The sequence below is a fragment of the Dermacentor andersoni genome, chromosome 6 (assembly GCF_023375885.2).
Source record: "Dermacentor andersoni chromosome 6, qqDerAnde1_hic_scaffold, whole genome shotgun sequence".
In the NCBI taxonomy this organism is placed as follows: Eukaryota; Metazoa; Arthropoda; class Arachnida; order Ixodida; family Ixodidae; genus Dermacentor; species Dermacentor andersoni.
In genome coordinates this window covers 102,964,140-102,984,871 of record NC_092819.1, presented here as the reverse complement: position 1 = coordinate 102,984,871, position 20,732 = coordinate 102,964,140, and the positions used below count along the sequence as shown (strand labels likewise).

Below are 20,732 nucleotides of genomic sequence, written 5' to 3'. Positions count from 1 at the left end.
GCTTCTTCCCCGCAAACCTCTCGCAGATGCAATTAATCTTCACCCTCATCAAAGAGTACAAACTGCAATGGCCGGAGCCACCCACGAATCCACAGGATCCGTTGAGTATGCTTGTCTTGTTCAGCTACAAGTGGGAGCTGCAGTTCTGGATCACGGTCAACTATCTGGAGCATTCCCTCAGCGGCAAGCGACGCATCTTAGTCGGACCGGGTCTGTACCTCACCATTATGCTTTACCAACACCAGACGGTCGCGCAGTCCTATGTCCAGTACTGGAAGCAGTACCTGGCACTCTTGCATCCGAATGCCATCACTCGCCCATACGTAAACGAGGAGCTTGTCAACGAGATATTCAAGATTGAAGAAGACGTGCTCAACAGCTTGCAAGCCATGGCCGCGTCCCCTCGGAAGAGCCCCGCGCTGTTTTCCTTCGGCAAAGTACGCGCCTACGTTCCGAACGCTTCCGTCACCCTGTGGCGCGAGGCATTCCAGAGAGGCATGTCGCTGCAGCCGGCGCTAACTGACGACGACGAGATCGCCGTTAGCGACATATCGTACATCAGGACGGTCTCTGAGCTACTGGCCAAGTACAGTGAAGTGCAGCTCAACATGCACATAACGTGGCTGGCTCTGCAGTATTACGGCCCCGTAGCCGACTACTAAATTCTCGTGGGCTATCACGGCAGTGAAGAGAAAGCGAAAGAGTATCTTGCGGCTTTTTGCGCGCACAAGACAAGTCGCTTACAAGGTTCTCGTACTGGCCCTCGGCTTCCACGCCCGGTTCACGGACCAAGACCGAACGGCGATCGACGCCGGCTTTCAGAGCCTCGTGTCGACAGCGGTGGGAAAGATCAACAGCGCCCGCTGGATGGGCGACGAGGAAAGGGCGAGGGCTGTCGAAAAGGTCGCCTCCATACGGATGGCCCTCTGGCCGCGACAGTCTCTGCTGGGCAACAACATGCTTGAGGGACTTTACGCCAACTTTCCCGAGAAAGCGCCGTCATTTGCCCAATACTGGATCCAGGCGCTGCAAGCTGAAGCCCGAATGAACCAGACGCCGGAGTTCAGCGAGGCGCTTCTGCTGCTCGGGAGCCACTTCTCGACGTATGCTGACTACGACTACATATCTAACGTAGTGCAAGTGGCGATGGGCGCCGTTGCAAAGCCAGCGTACTACAGCCATGGTACCAAGGGCATGTTGTATGGCGGCCTGCTCTTCCTCGTGGCTTTGCAGCTAGTCAGGGCCATCGACGACGAAGGCATCAGGTGGGCGCCCAACGGTATCGCGCTCGGCGACTCCACCTTCTCGGCTCCTGCGTTGGAGGCGTACAGAGCCAGGTCGCAATGCCAGCACGGCGCCGATGACAGCGGGAGCGCGTTTCCCGATGTGCCCGCACTGGAGATCGCCTACTCCGCGCTGGAGGAATCGCGCTTTCGAAACGAGAGCGAACCTACAGCCCTGAGCGAGGATCTGCCGGAACTGAAGGTTTTCTTCATGACGCTATGCTACATGGCATGCGCTAGCCCCGGTGGTAGAAGCAGCATCGCTGCAGATTGCAACAAGGTCGTTCGCAATTCCTGGGCTTTCGCCGATGAGTTCAGATGTCCAAAGGGCAGCAAAATGAACCCGGAGAAAAAATGTTCGTTCTTCGCGTGACCTCTCGCCTACTACTGCCCTCGTTTATGTACAGTTAGTGCCATATCGCATGTTTAAATGTGCCGCCGTGGTTTTGCGCTCTGTCATGGACGTTATATGCGCTACTTTCTTTTCTGTATATTCTGCTTCGGTTCTGTATATATTGTAAGCTTTCCTGCGTGTAAATTTTGCTGCCCATATCTCTTGTGAGGCAATATTTGGCTGAATGTCGTGTATATTGACGAAACTTTTGCATTCAGTCTGCAGCGTTTACAAGAACTTCAGTGATATGGTTTTGTAAATTAATTTGTGACATCAGCCGAGCACGTGCAGTTCAAGAGTGGTCGAAGAACCATTCCTTTATACGGTCACGTGTTTCGCTTGTATTGACTCATCTGAGGAAACGTTCGCATCATTATATTCTTTTTATTCGTATACTTATGGGAACGTTGCCATAAGTCCGGTTAACCGTGGGTTGACGCTGTGGAGTCGTAAGATCCTGTATCTCCGCTCATGTTGACACCGCTCCACGAAGTAAATGTGTTGTTTTGTGTTCTATTGACTGTGTTGCTTTGTAGGTGTATATAAGGTAATTAATATAGGTGCTTCGATTGTTTTTGCCGGTGTCCCGCTTCAAAAAGCGATGGCTGTTCAAGCTGTTCTAGCAATGCACTGCGTGTCATCGATTAGATTATAAACTTCACGGGAAAACGCAACTATATGCCATACCTTTACATGTTCACTCGCTCCTTGCAAGGGATGTTTAAGCTCGAGGTTGGGCGTGTGATTAACTCTCGCTACATAGTCATGCCACAAGGCAGGATACATGCTGCGAAACTGTCTTCTCGTAAATGCGTCCTCGATTGGCCATCGACGCCTCGACTGCCTCGTTTTCACACCAGCCCGAACACTGATCAATGAGCAAAGGTCCTTGCGTGAGAAGCTTTGGGAATACTTCTTACGTTATCCTTTTCTTTAGTCAAAGCATGAAGAACCAATTGGCCCATTTTAAAAGATTTCTATTTAGAACGTTTTTCTGATGCCAATTCGCGCTGTTGCAGCAATTGATAGATCCCAGTGTAGAGCTCGATAAAAAGCAATGAAATCGCCACCCAAGCACTCCGTACAGATGGTTAACCAGCGAAGCTGAAACGTGTGGTCTCTGTTTATGACTGAGTTAATCCCGACGGTACATTAAACGACGGGTTGGTAGGCTGCCGAATCCACGGTACACATCTGCGGCGTGCGCTTGGCTGCACGAGCCTGTTGTGCCTGGGCTGCAGCGTCCGCACGGCGCGGACGAGCTTGTTCCCAGTTCGGCTCACGGCATTGCTAATCAAAAGCTGCCTGTTCCTCGGCATTGCGTATGCTGCGTGGCCCACCCATTTCAGAGCCGAAGAGAAACTGCTGCGCACGCGCTCGGCTGCGACGGAGAGCAACGACAACAGTATACAGGCGCAGGCAATCGTGCGCCTCTCCATTCTTTTTTTCGCACATGAGCATGGGGTCACGCCAGAGGCGTTTTCGGCGTACAGGCGACAGACAGACTGACGGATGGAAGGACGCATCGGCTAGCTATGTACAGCTTCGTTGTAGAAGGGTTGTGGTATAGCTAGGCTATAAGTACTTGTAGAATGCTCCGTTGAAACGCGCTATACTGGGCAACAAGAGCGCATGCCGAAAGAAACACACGACACGTGAATAAGCGTCAAGCTGACGCTTAACCCAGTTCGCACAATACCGATTTGAGTTACTAAGACTGCTTGCTGATTAATGACGTACTCAATTACTGTTTGGTTAAAATAAACTGCGGTCAGTTCTCGCTTGTCCACGTATTGCGTGTACTTTCGGCGCGTTCTTGTTCCTCAATAGCGGTTTTTCAATACTACGGCGAAATGCAAAGAAATTCAAATATGCATAGAGGTGCAAATCGTGATTTATCAGGTTGAAGAAAGGAATGGTGCGCACCACTCTGCTGGCAGTGCAAATTTCTCAAAAGGCTGTTGTCGAATCGTGCAATGCTATGTGCAATGAACAACGACTACGTTCCTCTACTACCACTTTTGAGACAGACCATTTTGGCATGGCCACTTCACCAGCCATCGCCGCAGAGGCCGACAAAGGCGATGGTAACATTCCTAAAGGTGTCAATCTTGCACACGGCTTTAATAATGACTGGTGGACCGGGTATGTGGCTACAGCTGCAAATGGCAATACAAATTGTTTTAACAGAATTTTCGTGGGCAAAGCGAACGCGTTCGCGAGCTTCTATTTTTTTTTTTTTTTTTGTCCACTTTTCACGCGCGAGTCACTACTCTGCAACCACGCTAGACGAACAGTCTCGACCCACACTTTAGTTAGCCCAGCACGAGCATCGTAGTTTGGTACACTGTTGCAAGTAACAGTGGGATTTTTAAAATTATCTACGCACATCTTTGCATCGCTGGAGATGGAAGCTTTTGTAAGAAGATTTTGCTGCGGACATGTCCCGCAGCGACAGACACCATTAAACGCAGCGCCAACCCTACAATTAATATCACCGCGCCCGAGCAGTGGGAGGCTGTGCTGCTCAGCGCATGCCCGCAAAACCAACTCTGGGCAGTCCGGCTGGCCGACGACGGCGCCAAGACTCAACGTCTGGCCGCCACCTGAGGAAGGGTAGCTCCAGTGGGGCGTATCTCCCGAGTCCGCCCCCCTTTACCGAAGCAAGGACATTTAATAAAGCTAACTCTCTCTCTCTCTCTGAAAGTATATTGCGTGATCTCGGATTATTTACTGAAATATATTTTTGAGGTTACAGCACTGCCAATAAGAACACTGCCTTTACAATTACCAATTATAAGCTGCCTTTACAATTACAAAGACGATTAAAAAATTGCATTTCAGCAATACAAAAGAAGTGTCAGTCGCACCTTGTACAGTGGCCCGATGAAACGAAAAAAGAAAGAGAAGAAAGTAAGAATAAGATACATGGGGCGACACCGCCTTCTAGTTCTTCCACCAACTTCCGTTGACATCATCGATTTTGACGGCGTCAGCTGTGCACCGGCTAAATGTATGGCAAAAAAAGGAGGATTACGTTGCACTTCAAGATAAGCAAACAATCAACTTACAAGTGTCAGGAACTCCCTCTTCAGAAGAGCGGCCCAAGTAGACAAAAACATTTCGAAATCGTTAACGCCGCACTGACGTAATGGCGAAGCAGAAAGCTTCGTTAAAAAGAAAAACAGCAGGGCTTATCACAAGTTTCGCTAACCGTGTAACTACTTGTGTTATTTGATAATTTAAGCTAAGGATCGTAGCAGAAAAAGAGAGATTAACATAGATACCGTGCGGCACCGGTAATTTGAATTCACGTCCAAAATTCACCGACCATTACGATACTCCTTAACGCGACAATTGAGCTCAGCTCTATTATTGTTTTCATTTCGTGTGTCTTATGTTTATATAAGTACAAGATTTACATCGAAAAGAGAACGCTATGAGTAGCGTAGCTGGCGCGGACAGCATGTTTCGTGCGGAAGATTGCAAACGGAGCTAATCGGGAGATCGCGAAAGGCAGCGCGCGGGTGACGCGTGGGCAGCCACCGCAGATAGACCTCCGCTCATGCAGCGCTTTGTTTCGATACAGACGACGCGTGCTACTCTGGCGCTATATTGTAGTCAGCAACGCCGTACTGCCCATCTCGCGCGGCACTGCGCTTTTATTTTCACGCTTTCGTTCCAGACGAGAGCGACCCTTCGTCGCGGTGAAATCGGGTGACCAATGTCAGCGGCGACAACAGCCAAGGGAGCGTCACATCGAGCCTTGCTCGTAGCCGCTCACCTTGTCACTTGCTGCAGTGATACCCGCCACACATGCTGGTGCGGCGGACGAGTGTAGCCCTTGCCACCTCACGCCATCCTGCTCCCCTCGGAAGCACAGATGAGGTCGCCTACGCGGCTGCGGATGCCGTGGCTGCCGGCGACTCAGCGCATACGCAGGCCGTTTCCCCTCCGTTGCTCTCCCGCTTTCCGCCTCACACTTTCACTGTAGCATCCTTCTCCCCTGTCTTCCTGGCGTTGTCTTCGCTCTCGCGCAAGCGAGAGGTTACTTTCTTCGCTCCTCGGTGATCTCTGCGTTCACTCTCATCCTTCGCTCTGCTCTTTCGCATGGTCACGCCGCCGACGCCGGAGCACGCTGACTCTCAATGCAGGATCGGGCGCTTAAGAGCTGCGCTCTAAAATTGGTTGAAATACTGTTAATTCGTTCAGAAGCGTGCAGCGTAGCTAAGCTCGGTACCCCATCAAATGTAAGCCTTGGCTTTGTTAATATTTCGATATTATCCGCGAAATGCCCAAGAGACGAGCCGCCGCGAGAACGACGAAGTGGGTCTGTGCCTTTGGCGCAAGCGAGTGTCGGCCTGGCTCTCTGGCTCCGCTGTAAATAGCCTGTAAATAGCTTCTTTCGTCTGTGTCTTTCCACGTAACACTCTGGTGGAGGTTAGCGGTCCCCGTCCTCGCCACGGAACTCCGAAGTGATCGGTAGATCGAGCTTGTCACCATGCCTTCCGATGACGAGACCGCCTCTGCAACGGCTTCGGCTGGTCCGACTGCTCCAGTCGTCACGGTTGCCCAACATCGCGACCATGGTGTGTTCTCTGGACTGGAAGGACAGGGTGTTGACGAATGGATCAAGCTTTATGAACATGCAAGCGGTAATAACAGGTGGGACCCGACCATTATGCTCGCCAATGTCATCTTTTATCTCGGCGGCACCCCACGTGTGTGACGGTGGCACCAAACGCATGACGACAAGATAACCAGTTGGGACAGTTTCAAAAAAAAAGCTACGGGAACTGTTCGGCGACCCCATTGGGCACAACGTTGCCGCGAGAAAGGCTCTTGCGTCTCGTGTTCAGACACCTACAGAGCCATACGTTTCATATATACTCGACGTCTTGGCTCTATACCGCAAAGCTGACGAAGCTATGTCGGAATCAGATAAAGTGGCGCTTTATCTGATTATCTGACAAAGTGGTGCTGACAAAACACCTCAGCACACCTTCACCTAGATCACCTATTGATGACCAGTACGAGCGACTTCGCGCGATACGGCGTCGAGCAGAACGGAAATACAGAAGGACCAAATCACCATTAGACGTCACTGCATCACCCCGGGCTCAGCGTCATGTCCTGCGCCACCTTGACAAGCTTGACAAACAACGCTGGAGATCATTCTGTGGCTCTCTGGATCCGAGAAAACCTCTCTACAATTTCGAAAATTGTACGAAGCCTTCGCTCGCCTCCACAACAGCTTCACCCTTTCAGCGCTGTGGCCATACGGCAAGGCCGGCGTGAAGTTGACGTCGCCGACGACTTCTGCAAATTACTTGTGAGCTCTTCAAACGATTTACCAACGCATTCACGACTGACTTTCCCAACATCTAGTGATCACCGTATGGACGCGCCTTATACTATGCACGAGCTCGACGCTGCGATATCTACTTCCCGCCGGTCAACTTGTCCTGGGCCAGATGGAATTACATAATCCGCTATTTGTCATCTTGGTGTAGAAGCTCGAGAAATTCTCCTGACGCTCTACAACTCTACGTGGGACAGAGCAACTGTGCCTAATCACTGGAAGTGCAGTCGTCTTGTGGCTTTGCTAAAACCAGGGAAATGCCCACATGATCTCTCACATTATCGGCCAATAGCCTTGGCAAGCTGTGTCGGTAAAGTGATGGAGCGGATGGTACTGAGCAGACTGGAATGGCTACTCGAGAAAAGTGGTGGACTTCCTGATTTCATCAATGGATTCAGAAGAGGCCGATCATCCATTGACGGCGTGATCGACCTAGTATCTTCTGTTCAACAGGAAAAGAGACGCCTTCGTCTGGTATGCGCAATATTTCTGGATATCAAAAGTGCCTACGACAACGTATTCCACCATTCGATTCTTCAGGCGCTCGAGGATATTGGTGTGGGTGGCCGGATGTATGCATGGCTGCAGAGTTACCTCAGTGGCCGCACCATTTTCATGTCCACTTCGGATGGCGAGACTGATAGACATGACGTTCGCAGGGGTGTTCCGCAGGGTGGTGTCCTTAGCCCAATATAGTTCAATATCATACTGGTGGGCCTTGCAGACGAGCTACCTGAAACAGCGCGTATCAGTACGTACGCGGATGATATCTGTATCTGGTCATCTGGGGTCACACGTCCACAAGTGCGTGCAAGGCTCCAACGTGCGGCTACCATAACGGCGAAGTACTTGCGCCATAGAGGCCTGCAACTCTCAGCAACTAAGTGTGCAGTGATGGCATTCACGCGCAAATCAATGTCACATTATCCAATCATTGTCGACGGAACGGCGCTCCCTTTAGTCACCCACCAGAGATTTCTTGGCGTGATAATAGACCGCAGTCTTTCTTGGACCAAACATGTTACTGCGCTTAGGGCTAAACTGACCAACTTCATACACGTTCTTCGTGTAATATCAGGACTGAGATGGGGCCCCTCTGAGCGAAGTTTGCTCCAAGTGTACCAGGCACTTCTTGTGGGCTACATACGCTACAGCATGCCTTTGTTATCTAACATGGGATCATCTTGTATACGCACGCTGGAGAGCCTTCAGGTACAAGCACTACGGATATGTCTTGGCTTGCCACGCTGCACGTCAACTAAGAGCACAATAGCGGAAGCACGGGCTTGTCCAATCAACATATACAGGTCTTGCGAACCTGTGCGAACCTATCTTCGCCTGCTAACCAGACACTCACACCATCCACTGTCAACACTTCCAAGCACCAACTTTGACTGTGTTTTTTCTAAAGCTATTGCATGTACCTGCAAGCATTATACCTGCAAGATTCCAGGCCACCGACATCCCCGCGACACCTCCATGGACATTGCCAAGACCACTAGTGAGGCTTCAGATACCCGGAATCATGAAGAAATCTCACGTTTCCTCCATTGGCTTGAAGCAGCTCACCCTGTCCCATATATTTACATTATATAGTGGGACTGTACAAGTATATACCGATGGTTCGGTCACGCCATCTGCCACAACGACCGCATTTGTCATCCCACAACTTGGAATTACTCGACGATTTCGATTATACCACAAATCGACATCTGCGGCTGCGGAACTTGCGGGAATACGGGAGGCTGTCCGTTTTATGAGAACGCAGACACCCCACCCCATAAATGGACGATATTGTGCGATGCCAAATCAGCGCTACAGGTGCTAAAATACTTTTTTAAAGAAAGGAGACCATACTATCTACTCGTGCTGGAAATCGTTGAACTTCATCACAGTGACGAGTTAAGTGGCCACGTGATCACCTTTCAATGGGTGCCTAGCCATTGTGGTGTTTTTGGCAATGAACTCGCTGACAGTGAGGCAAGATCAGCCTCCTCTTCCTCTGATGAAGTACGTATTGCCTACTCGCCACCTGACACCAACTCCATGATCAAGGCACTCATGCAGCACCTTACAAAGGCTTACAGAGCTCACTATGACAACATTCACAGACGTCTACATATGATTGACCCAGACGGTAAATTCTGTTTGCCCCCGAAGCTTACACGGAGCAAAACATCATTGCTACACAGGATTCTGCTCGGCGTTGCTTTCACCCGTCGCTACGCAAACCTCATCGGCCAATCGAACAGCCCTGATTGTGAACACTGCCAGATGCCCGAAGCACTGCAACACGTACTGTGCGACTGCCCAGCATATATGCTGGAGCGAAGGACGTTAGACAGTTTCCTAGCCAGCGTTGGCAGACAACTACTGTCGGAGGAGGAAGCTATCCTCGGCCCATGGCCTGACACTGCAATTTCAATGCGTGCAACAAAAGTATTGTTGAAGTTTCTGCAGGACACCAAGCTCGACGAGCGGCTCTAGCGAGACAACTGTCACACGTACATAAGCACTCACCACTTCTCTTATCATCATCATCCATCCCAATACTTTCACTCCCCTTCCCTCTTCCCCAGTGCAGAGTAGCAGACTAGAGCGCACTAGCTCAGGTCGACCTCTCTGTCTTTCCTGTCAATTAATTCTATTCATTCAATCATTCCTGCTTACAATCGGGCAAACTCAGTGCCACAAGAGCGAGCGACCTGGTGATTTTTGAACTTGCGTTGTATTACTGTCGACGCCATACCACGGCGTGGTTAGCAACAAATAACTCATTCGATAAACGTGGATAAGTACAGTCTATATCCTTTTCCTGGGCCTCAGGGGCTGATCCGCGGACACAATCCGAGCCACGAAGGCCGTGCTGTTATACCAGTCAGTCAAGAAAAATGCCAGAGAAAACAACCTCTTAAACATGCATTATATGCTGCCTTATTTTACCCCAGATTACTAGATTACCCACAGTACATAGAAGATATTAAAATGCACCGACGATTACGATACTCCCTAATGCCAAATTTGAGCGCAGCTCTATACGTGTTTTCTTTTCGCGATATATTGGTGCATCGCAATACTCATCGCACCAAATGGCACAGCCACGATGAGCGGCGCTCTACAGGGTGCCTTCTTTTTTTTTTTTTTTTGGCTGCATCAAATTTTTTAAAGATTGCCTATGGCAGATAACCCTTGATCTCGGTTACTCGATGAGGCGATCATTACTTCTACGAGAAATCAAAATCTTCAATTGATTAGTCAACGCGATTACGCCTTGAGTAATTAACTTTGATGCTTCAATGCATAGAACAGCAGTTTCTTAAAGAAAGTAATTAGAACGCCAATGCATTTCATCAGACACTTTGAAAATTAATATTTTGGAACTGGTGCGGTCCGGAGAATTCGTTCCAAGTGGATACGCCTTGCGAACTCGGCGGCTATATTTGGTATTTTGAAATATCTGGCGTAAAGTAATTACTTAGAAAGTTAATTAACGTAATTATCTTACTTATACAATTGAACATTTTGACTTCTCGTACAATTAATGGCCGCCTCATCGAGTAATTTACATCAAGGGTTAAAATTGTGCTATCTGCCATAGGCAATCTTTAAAAAAATTTGCTGCAGTTAAAAAAAAACACCCTTTCTATACATCGGCCGCACACTTGCCGCATCAGGGCAACGGCAGCTTTTGCAACCGTAATCTTTACCGAGAAACGCTTGCAGCGAACGCTGTGCGCGTAGGCGAGCTTTCTGGGTATATTTTTTCTTTCCCCAGGACGGCCGGCGCCGCCGCTGCCGCGGATGAGCGCGTGTGAGCGCCATCTGTTGGTGCTTCAAGGTTTCCTCCTCCACTTTCCTCCTCGCGCACTCCTTGCTACCGCATTCTTTCATTTCCCGCTGCACTCCACGTTCCCTAGGTTACGCCGACGAGGCATGGCGACGTTCGACGCGGGACCAGAGCTGCGCTCTAAAAAAAAGTGCGAATCAGACAAAAGAGCGACAGGTGTAGCCTGGCTCTACCAGTGTTCTATTTTCTTTTACTGTTTCAAGTTTGTCAAGTTTCCCACTTGACAATTTCTTGGATAATACATTTCGTCCACTCAACCGTAGATCTCAAAGACAAAAGACGACTTCAGCAATCTCCGAACTTTGAAAAAATTGGATGCGATTTGTAGACGATCACAAGGAAGAAGACGGGACAGGTGCAAATACAATGAACCAACTTGCCCAATAACGCATCCTGCTAATCTCCGAACGGCTTGCAAATAGTTGAAAGTAGAGGGCAGGAAGGTACACGCATTAAACGATCACGTTTTTCTGGCACGCAATGCTCCTATACGCGATTTCTTCAGAAAGAAAAAAAGCAAACTTTATTGGAGGCCGAAATTAGTATCACACTCTGGCAGAGGAGCTAGCATGGAGGCCATGCGGCCGTGACGCGTTTAGCCCACTCTAACAGCATGGCTTGGCATTCTGGGTCATCCGCCTTGATCGCACACTCTCGGGGCTCGAACTTTTAGTGCGCACAGTCTGCAAACGGATCCCGTCGGCCATGCTTCTTCTTCCACCTTGCAACTCTGTTCGTTCGTTCGTTCGTTCGTTCGTTCGTTCGTTCGTTCGTTCGTTCGTTCGTTCGTTCGTTCGTTCGTTCGTTCGTTCGTTCGTTCTCTTTCTTTGTTTACAGTCAATGTCGTATGTTTGCCGCTGATCCTTAAGTTCGGCGGGGCAGCGACTGTCCCGTATGAGATGATACACCCTACAATTTTCACTTCCCAAAAGGTTATTCTATCCACGGCAAAATTTCGTTTCCTCGCTGATCCTATGCTTCAACAAATTTCGTCATGAGTGCATTAGTACTCTGTCACGACGTACTTTTGACTTTCGCAACACCATTCAGATTCTGCTGCTATATCCGCCTTTGTAATAACGCGTCGTGAACCCAATTCGAGCTTGCCTGATTTTTTTAACAGCGTTCCGCTGCACCATGTAGAACCGAGTTATGGATCAAGTCGTCAGAAGTAGCTCCCTTTCGACATACATATGTGATCGCGTTATATTCAAAGAAGTACTACGTTTATTCTCCATCGTTTCTTTTTTATGTAATTTTCCCTGCTCGCTGCACGAATAATCTGTACCTCCGAAAACCGGCACCCTATTGTGTGCTATGCGGTAGCCCCTATGTAGAAAGAAGTAGAAGGGCGCGTTAGCACGCGCATTAAGGTCACGAGATTGTGGAAGAAGAACGGCGTTTGTTCGAACCGGACGAGCAAGCAAGCAAGCCCGAGGACGTTCCTTCACGCACGTCGGCAGCATCACTGCACTAGTGAGAGGTACGGACAACACATCAGCGTTCTCGCTTTCCTGCGCGATAGTTCTCGAGTGCCAAAGCGCAAGCTACAGGAAGCGTTCCTTCCGAGCGCCAGTATGCAATCACGCGACCCTAGCTGGGCTATCGTATCTAGGCCCTCTGGTATTCATACATGCTCTTCATATATATGCCAGTGTTCCATAGCCGTTTTACAGCGAAGCGTTATACCTCTACCGTCCAAGGAAATTTTCATGTCGTTATAAGCAAGAAACTCCCTATACGTTGGTCGATACCGAAGATAGTGCAATGCCGTTCCGACCCGCGGCGGCGGTGAAGCAGGCGTTAAGCACTCCCCATACGTGGGCCGATACCGAAGATCGTGCAATGCCGAGCCGATCCCCGGCGTATTTTCAGTTCGCCATTAAGGGGCCCACATACACAGCTTCGCTGGTCATCCTTCTTCACAGAGTAGAAGGGCACTGAGAATTTTTGTGTAGTAAGTATTTCAATAGGCGTCCTTGCTATGAATGCGAACGAATGCGTGAATATAGACACCGCTTGGTAACGGTCGTCGTCGACTCCACGCTGTGCCGCATGTATTTCTGAAATTTGTGAAAGCTGGTTTTAAGGATGATTATCTCGTACTGGTGTTTTTCCTAGTTGCTCCTTCTTGAACAGCCTGCTTCTTAATTTACTTTTCTTTCTTTCAATTGTAAGCATGTTTACAAATCGAATAACAAATCCAGCGATCGATTATGCATCGAAGTTTGAGTCCCATTTCTCGCAGTGAAGTATTGATCATCGTTCTGTTCTCAATCATTACGTACGCCAGCAGTTTCCTAGAGGTAAGGCGAAGTCTTGGATTGTAGCGCGAAGTGAACACGGACACAGAAAGGAGCAGACAGGACGAGCGCCGTGCCACCGTACCAACTCGCCCAACTTTCCATCCTTTTCCATGACGTAAGGCGAAGTGCCCGAACAGTATATCTATGAAAATAAGTATTTTTATATATATTTGTTTCTAGATACCATAGGCCGTCTTGGCCGTAACATGGTTAGTTAAGAAGGTGGGCAACAATGTGGCTAAATGGTTGATTAGCTGAATCGTGCGAAATATCTTTTCTTTTATTTTTTGTCTCTACGCTCTAAATAAGTTAGCGCTGTGGGAGCATCGCAGTTGGGGGCTGTAGAATATATTTGAACTGTGATGATACCTTTTAACATTCACCGAGATCACAGCACTCAGCCGTTCACTCGGCTCTCATCGCAATGCGGGCCACGCAGTCGGTAATCGGACCCGGGACCTTTCCGCTCTGCATCAGAATTTCGTAGCCGCTGAACCAGCACGGCGCATATATTCATAGCCTCGCTGCGCTTAAGTTCCAGTTAAAAGTGAAAATTTGCGCTAATATTTTCCGCTTACCTCCAACCTATTTTAATTATGCAGTGCGATGTCCCGCATACTTCAACATTGTTATAGGTAAAAGGAGTGTGAAACGACGGTCCGGATAAGTGTTACAGGTCTGCGGAACACTGTTCTAGATAACAGTGGCTATTTCATGAGATTAGAGCTAGTAAAATAAGTTGGAACATGTTTCTATATATTGTGCCAGTTTATTCAGAACGCCGTTACATTAGGTCAGTTGAATATATTTGAAGAATGTTTTCGGCTTATATCTACAACCCAAGTGGAACAAGATTAGACTGTATTATCGCAAAACAGACGCCGCCAATCTAATGGAAAAGCCTGCAACCATTATATTTTGCTTAAACATTTCTTTAGCATAAAAAACATCGTTATTGGTCTCCCGAAGCTGTGCAGCCAAGACAAGAAGTTACACCGGACAGGTGTACAACTCCATAGAACTACAGCGAGAAAGCTTTCAGGTTGGACGCAGCTTCACAGCTGTAGTCTGGAAAGTGCTCGCCGTTATAAACATGCCTAGAGCGATGTTTTATGCTCAAGTGGATGCTTTCGCCTGGGTTATTGCTAGTTCCCTGCGAATAAAATATGACTGAGGCGGGTAACGTATATACAGAGTGATGGCCACTGCATACATACAGCACGGTATCTCTCGAGCGTCACTTTATATAAGCTCCGCCTGCAGATCGTGTCAAGGCATTCGTCAGCTACACGAGCTGAAAATATGACCGTCCGGAAACGTGGCCGCTCGTTTGTTCATTTGCGTCTGCTTCCGCTGGTTTTAACGGGTGACGAGATCCGCACGTATTGTATCGGAGCCTACAAACAGTATGGCCACCGAAATGAATGCTAATCGAATGCGTGTGGATTTCACCAATAGTTCCTCAATAAAACCCGAGCATTTCCGATATTTCTTCAGTTAGACCGGCCGCGGTTTCCGCCATTTGCGCGCGCCGGCGCGCGGCCGTCTTGGGGGCCACGGAGCGGCGCGCCCGATTTCTTGCAATACTTCCAGATGGCGCTCGCCTTCGCCGCATCGCGGCCCACGCATGAGGCCGCGTTTCTACCACAAAGCCCGCATTCGTGCACAGCGCTCGTGGCCAGCGTTTCCTTGTAAACAATAGGGCTACATACGCTCCAGTTGCCGGGAAGTGTGAGAAGCAGTCAGGGATCATAGAGCGCTATATATCGTGTTCCACTCTTAAAGACGAAGCTTAAGGGAACTCCAATTTTTTTCCTTTATCGCAAACATGGACTTCATTGTTTTTGTAAGATGGGTAAAGACTGAAATTACGATGTCTCAGAAACTCCCACAGCGGCCGAAACGCCAAAAGATGTCGCGCGCGCGCGCGCGCGCGTGTGTGTGTGTGTGTGTGTGTGTGTGTGTGTGTGTGTGTGTGTGTGTGTGTGTGTGTGTGTGTGTGTGTGTGTGTGTGTGTGTGTGTGTGTGTGTGTGTGTGTGTGTGTGTGTGTGTGTGTGTGTGTGTGTGTGTGTGTGTGTGTGTGTGTGTGTGTGTGTGTGTGTGAAGCATTCTAATAACCTTGTCTCTTTGTTCCACAAACAGCTGCCTCCCCCCCTCCCGTAACGTTCAACCCGATTCACCATGCCGAAGCCGACAAGCAGGCGCCGACGTACCGAGAAACATCCGCACCAAGAGTCCAAGCCCAGCCAAAGCGGACCAAGGCCCGATCGGCACCGCGATGCTGCCTTTCCAAAGTCCACTGCGGGAACCGGAACCGCCGTCATCAGCCCGCAATGCCCCAGTGTCCACGCCTACACTGGGGCCAATGGAAAACCCAGGGACGAAGGCACGCAGTCACGGCTGTCGGCGCAGCCTTCTCCGCGTTTCGTCGCCAGTCCTCGCCAGACGCAAGATGGCACCGGATCGGTCCGAACGACGCCACCTCCGACGGCTTCCTGCAATTCGTCGGCACCGATAAATACCAATGTGGAGGTGCGACTGCATTTTATTATTACTGCCATAAACGTTATACGGACACTCCTCCAGAATTTCCGCCATCGTCGTCTCCGTGATGTTCTGCATGAAGTCCATATGCACTAGGGTCGCAGACGCGCGCCTTAAGGCCCATTCACACATGCGAGTCGCAGAGGTCGTGCGACCGTTCTGGTCGAAAAGCGGCAATGGTCAAAAAGCGACGGTCGCAGGCCAGTCGCGCGCTGCTCGAATTTCCAGCCTTGCGATTGCGAGTGGTAAACCGCTAAACAAATCAGCGAGGCCCCGGAAGCAGCGCGCAAACACGAAACGACGTCGTTTTCGAGAGTTCTCGTTTCGAACGAGAAAGCAACCCGCAGGTCGCTGAGGTCGCCCTTGCAAGTGTGGACGTCGGTGTTGTCGAGCTGCTGCATGGTCGCAAGCGACGGACGGTTGCGTGCCCTTCCCGACTCGCTAGTGTGAATGTGCCTTTATAGTGTAGATGCGAGCGAAAGTTTGCGTAGCGCTCGCAAGGGAGGCAAGCGCGGAGGGTGCGCGCCGTCTTCGCGCGCAAGTGGGCGAACAGAGAGATATGCGCCCTCTAGAATGCGACGTGGAGCGTTGCTTAATGCGCGTCTAATACTCGCTGGGGCGGCTTGCGCGGCCGCGTTCGTCCTAGCTTGCAGGTGAGCTGCGCCGGGTTCGAAGGTGCTGTGTCCTCGCGAGCCCATATAATTTGCGTTAAAGCGAGAAGCAGCAAGAAGGGTGATTCACTCGCCGCTGCTACCGGTCTTCTTCGCGTCAGTGTTCTGACAGCGAGTGTCCGCGGTCATCGAGTGAGATGTGTTCGTGTTTGCCTGTGCGCGCGTGACAATATGCTTGGTAATTTAGTAAGTGAATGTTTGCAGTAGCTTATGCAGCTTATAAAACGACTGACCTTGATTTCCATAGTTGCTTAATAATTTGCTATAGCAGTCAATGCTTCGCCTGTCGGGCGACACTGACTCCGTTTCATGCGCGGGAAATGCGCACAACCGGGCACAATTTGCCAGATCTGTCGCTCCAATGCAAACCGCGCCTATGCGTATACAACTCATATACGTATAAGGATCCAATGTTCTAAATTCCACAATGACGAATACGGAAACGTGCTCGCGCAGTGTTCCACCAATCGGCGATCTTATTCAGCGACGCAGTGAGATAAAAAGAGGCCAGTGACGAGCGGGTGCGGGGCTTGGGGACACGGAACGACAAAGTCACGTTCATCTTGTCCCAAAACTATATCGGGCATTTTTCGAAACTACTCAGCCACCGTTATCACGATTGCAGTTCTTGGAGCGGAAAGCGTTCGTTCGTTCGTTCGTTCGTCCGTCCGTCCGTCCGTCCGTCCGTCCGTCCGTCCGTCCGTCCGTCCGTCCGTCCGTCCGTCGTTCGTTCGTTCGTTCGTTCGTTCGTTCGTTCGTTCATTCATTCATTCATTCATTCATTCATTCATTCATTCATTCGTTCGTTGGTTCGTTCGTTCGTTCGTTCGTTCGTTCGTTCGTTCGTTCGTTCGTTCGTTCTGCTATTTTAATATCTCAACAGCGTGGAGTGTAGTCACGTAATGTCACAAAGCGCATTAATGTAAAAATAAATGCGTAGAGGACGAATAAAATCGCGTCGCAACCAGCGCTCTTGCTAGAAATGTTTTGCTCGCTCTTGCTAGAAATGCTAGAAAACTTTTTGCATTACACTGCATTAACGTAACCTATCTTTCATCTAATACCCTCCACCGAGGCGGTCTGCAAAGTAATAAAAATATCTACGTGTACAATCACCTGTACGTTTTATGTAAATGATGCGTAAGCATTTGCTACTAATCACCTGTTGTTTAGTCATCGTATTCTGCTGTGTTTGGCGTAATTGCGAGAAACACCGAGAAAGAATCGCGAAACGGAGAAGCGCGGTTGCAACACCGAAATGTTAACTGACACCAGCATGAGACGACGAAGAAGAGGCGAGTAGCTGCAATGCTCGCTGTAGTTATATGACACACCGTCACGCACCTTCAGTGGTTCTTTGTCAAGATAACCATCGACTGGAACAATCATCCCTCGAACATTGTCCTTCACGTCCACCCTGTTAAGTTCAAAGCCGCCGTTGAGAATTTCTCCGTAAACATCAACTCCGTCCACCACTCATGTAAAACGCTGTGCACAGGGTCCTTGAGGTATTTTCAATAAGTAAGTGCTCAATCGAAGAAAGTCACGCGTGAAAATACATTTAAACCTAAATACGGTAAGACATTAACTAGCAAAAACAGGCCTTCGAATATAACATAAACACAGTCAATAAATCAGTACATATTAATAAGATTAAAACATAGCTTGATGTAATAAAGACGCAGATGTTCTAGTATGGAAAGCTCAGTCAGAACGTAATTTATGAGCAACTTTTTGCAAATGATGGCAGCAACGTGGCAGGGAAGCTCGTATAGGTGAAAAACGAAGCGGTAATAGGTTATTGTGTAAGCACATGCACGGGCAATCTGGAGGGCATCACCTATGCGTTGAGACATGCGCGGAAGTGCTGTGATATAATTAGGTAAAAGTAACTATTCGCGTAGGTCCAGCGTCGTTCACATGAAGAGAACTTTAAATCTGCCCGGCATTTAATCGCATCGTACGAGCGTCCTCGCGTCTGACCTTCTTTTTTTTTTTTTTCATGGTAGCGACCAGTGTAACCGAGTTTCGAAAGACGCCGTTTTCCTTCGCGCGACATACGTTAAACCTTTGTGAGACCATATCTTCAATGTAAATAGTGCCAGCCTGCCGCCACGAACCTGTTGAGCCACTTTTATATCCCCAGCACATGCGTCGACTGGAACCACCGCCACGCCCTTTCATCACTCACTTTCCAGATTCCATCAACTTCAATTAAGACTGCCGTGCACCATGCCGTTTGTTAACTGGTTCTGCGTATGTCGCATTTCTTTAGACAACTTCACTCTCTGATGCCTTCGGGCCTTGAAGAGTATTCGAAATAAATAAATAAATATGCTAACGGCGAATTAGGTCGTTCTCTAAGCAATTTACACATAAAATAAAACGCCCGCGCAGCTTACATCACCCAGCCCCGAGTTCCAGCTTCAACTGCACCCCGTGGCCGCGGTGGCGTCGGCTCAATCATCGCCGCTAGGCGGTTCGTCCCCGAGACTCGACGTGGCCACGGGAGTGCGCGCGAACCTCGCGATCGCCAGTGTTGTCGACACCTGGCAAGAACCCCGCACGCCTCCCATTGGTGTTTCGGACGAGCTCCGGGAGAAACCCGCCGAGACGCCGGCAGCAGCACAGGCTCATGCTGCTACCGCAGCGGAGGAGCTCGAGCAGCAGGCGCCCAGCCAACAGTCACCGCAGGTCAAGACGCACGGCGACGTTTCGGCGGCCAAAGCAGTTGTGATAATGCAGCATGAACACGTTCTCGTAAAACTGATAATGTCTGCACTACTGACTCTGCTTAAGTCACATTAACTTGTGAAACTGTGTCGCTGATCTTATTACCATTGCTATTATTATTATTATTATTAGTAGTAGTAGTAGTAGTAGCAGCAGCAGCAGCAGCAGTAGTAGTAGTAGTAATAGTAGTAGTAGTAGTAGTAGTAGTAGTAGTAGTAGTAGTAGTAGTAGTGGTAGTAGTAGTAGTAGTAGTAGTAGTAGTAGTAGTAGTAGTAGTAGTAGTAGTAGTAGCAGTAGTAGTACCACCACTCGTACCACCCATTCTGTAACTCGAACGGACCTCAAGTTAGCTGTCCTACACGTTACATATCCTGTTCAGGTCCAATTTGCCCTCATAATATCAACGGCAGATTATCGGCCACTCCCGTTTCCTCTCTAACCCGCACCGCTCTCTTTCTCTCGCTTAACGTTATGCCTAATATGTTTCGTTCCATCGCACGTTGCGTGGTCCTTCACTTGTTCTCAAGCTTTTTTGTTAGCGTACAAGTTTACAAGTACATGTGTTATTATGTGGAATACGTTAGCTTTAGGCATGTTAGTATAGAGCATCTTAGTTAAGGGCAGCTTATGTCTACTAGAACAACAATATTCTGTCAACGTCACCTGGTTCCATAGCAATGTAGATAAATGTGGTCAAAATGCACAGATAATGAACAACACACCTGAACAAGAAAGTACAGCACTCTTTCACACAAGAAAGAGCATCAAGGCATTAAAGAGAAAGAGACTCCAGAAAGAATTCCTACTGATTAAGCTCTCCACTTATACGTTAGTGGTTTCCTTATAAACACTTGGGGAGGTATTCTGCAGAGAGAGGCATGGACAGGCACTGCATAACCATGGTATTCCTACGTCATCAAAAGAAATACCATTGCATAAATGCGGTTCATGTTCTTTGACGATGAGTTGCAGATCTTATCGTATGTGTTTGTTCTCTAAAGGGCAATGGGCCACCCTTTGGTATACATATAAAAATTTCAGGTTAATTGTCTTGTGCTTTTAACAAAAAGGGAAAAGGGGGTGGCGAATAAGCTATATAGAAAACGATTTATGTTGGATACATCATCGCGGAAGACACCGTATGACTTGACCTCGTCTAGCTTATTACAGTATTATGTGATCGTGCGTTATGGCAACAGGATAACGCAGCATCCCTAGAGCATTGGCTTATTCCTTACAGCTAGTTTGCTTTTTAATTGAAAATGTAGAAGAGCGACGCGAAAGCACCATTGTGGCATGCTAACGTGTTCTCGCGCTCAACACTGACGTGCTGCCAACCCGTGCTTACAGGGCAGCCGAAGCAACCACGGACACGCCACCAAAGCCAAGGCCTCATTTGCTGTCCCAACCAGGAAGCGCGTTGCTGCGGACCTGTACCTTGCCTTGGAGAATCTCGGAAAATTTGTGAGTTGCGTCATGCACTGGGTAACATCCTACGCGGCATCGAAGTTGCGCTTGGAGCAGAGTCAGACGTTGATGCATGTAGGCAGACAATCGGCAAACTTCACTTGCCGTGCAGGACAGGCACTGG

General features: G+C 49.0%; 1 protein-coding gene across 1 annotated transcript; it reads left to right on the top strand.

Moving 5' to 3' along the window:
* The first annotated feature begins 867 nt into the window (after nucleotides 1–867).
* LOC140219085 (neprilysin-1-like) lies at nucleotides 868–1,656 on the top strand. Its single transcript, XM_072288966.1, has one exon. It carries the CDS (start codon nucleotides 868–870, stop codon nucleotides 1,654–1,656), a length of 789 nt encoding a protein of 262 aa, XP_072145067.1.
* The last annotated feature ends 19,076 nt before the right edge of the window (nucleotides 1,657–20,732 follow it).

Bases quoted from the DNA above. Each gene is read 5' to 3' on its own strand.
- LOC140219085 (XM_072288966.1), top strand. From the start codon at position 868: ATGGGCGACGAGGAAAGGGCGAGGGCTGTCGAAAAGGTCGCCTCCATA.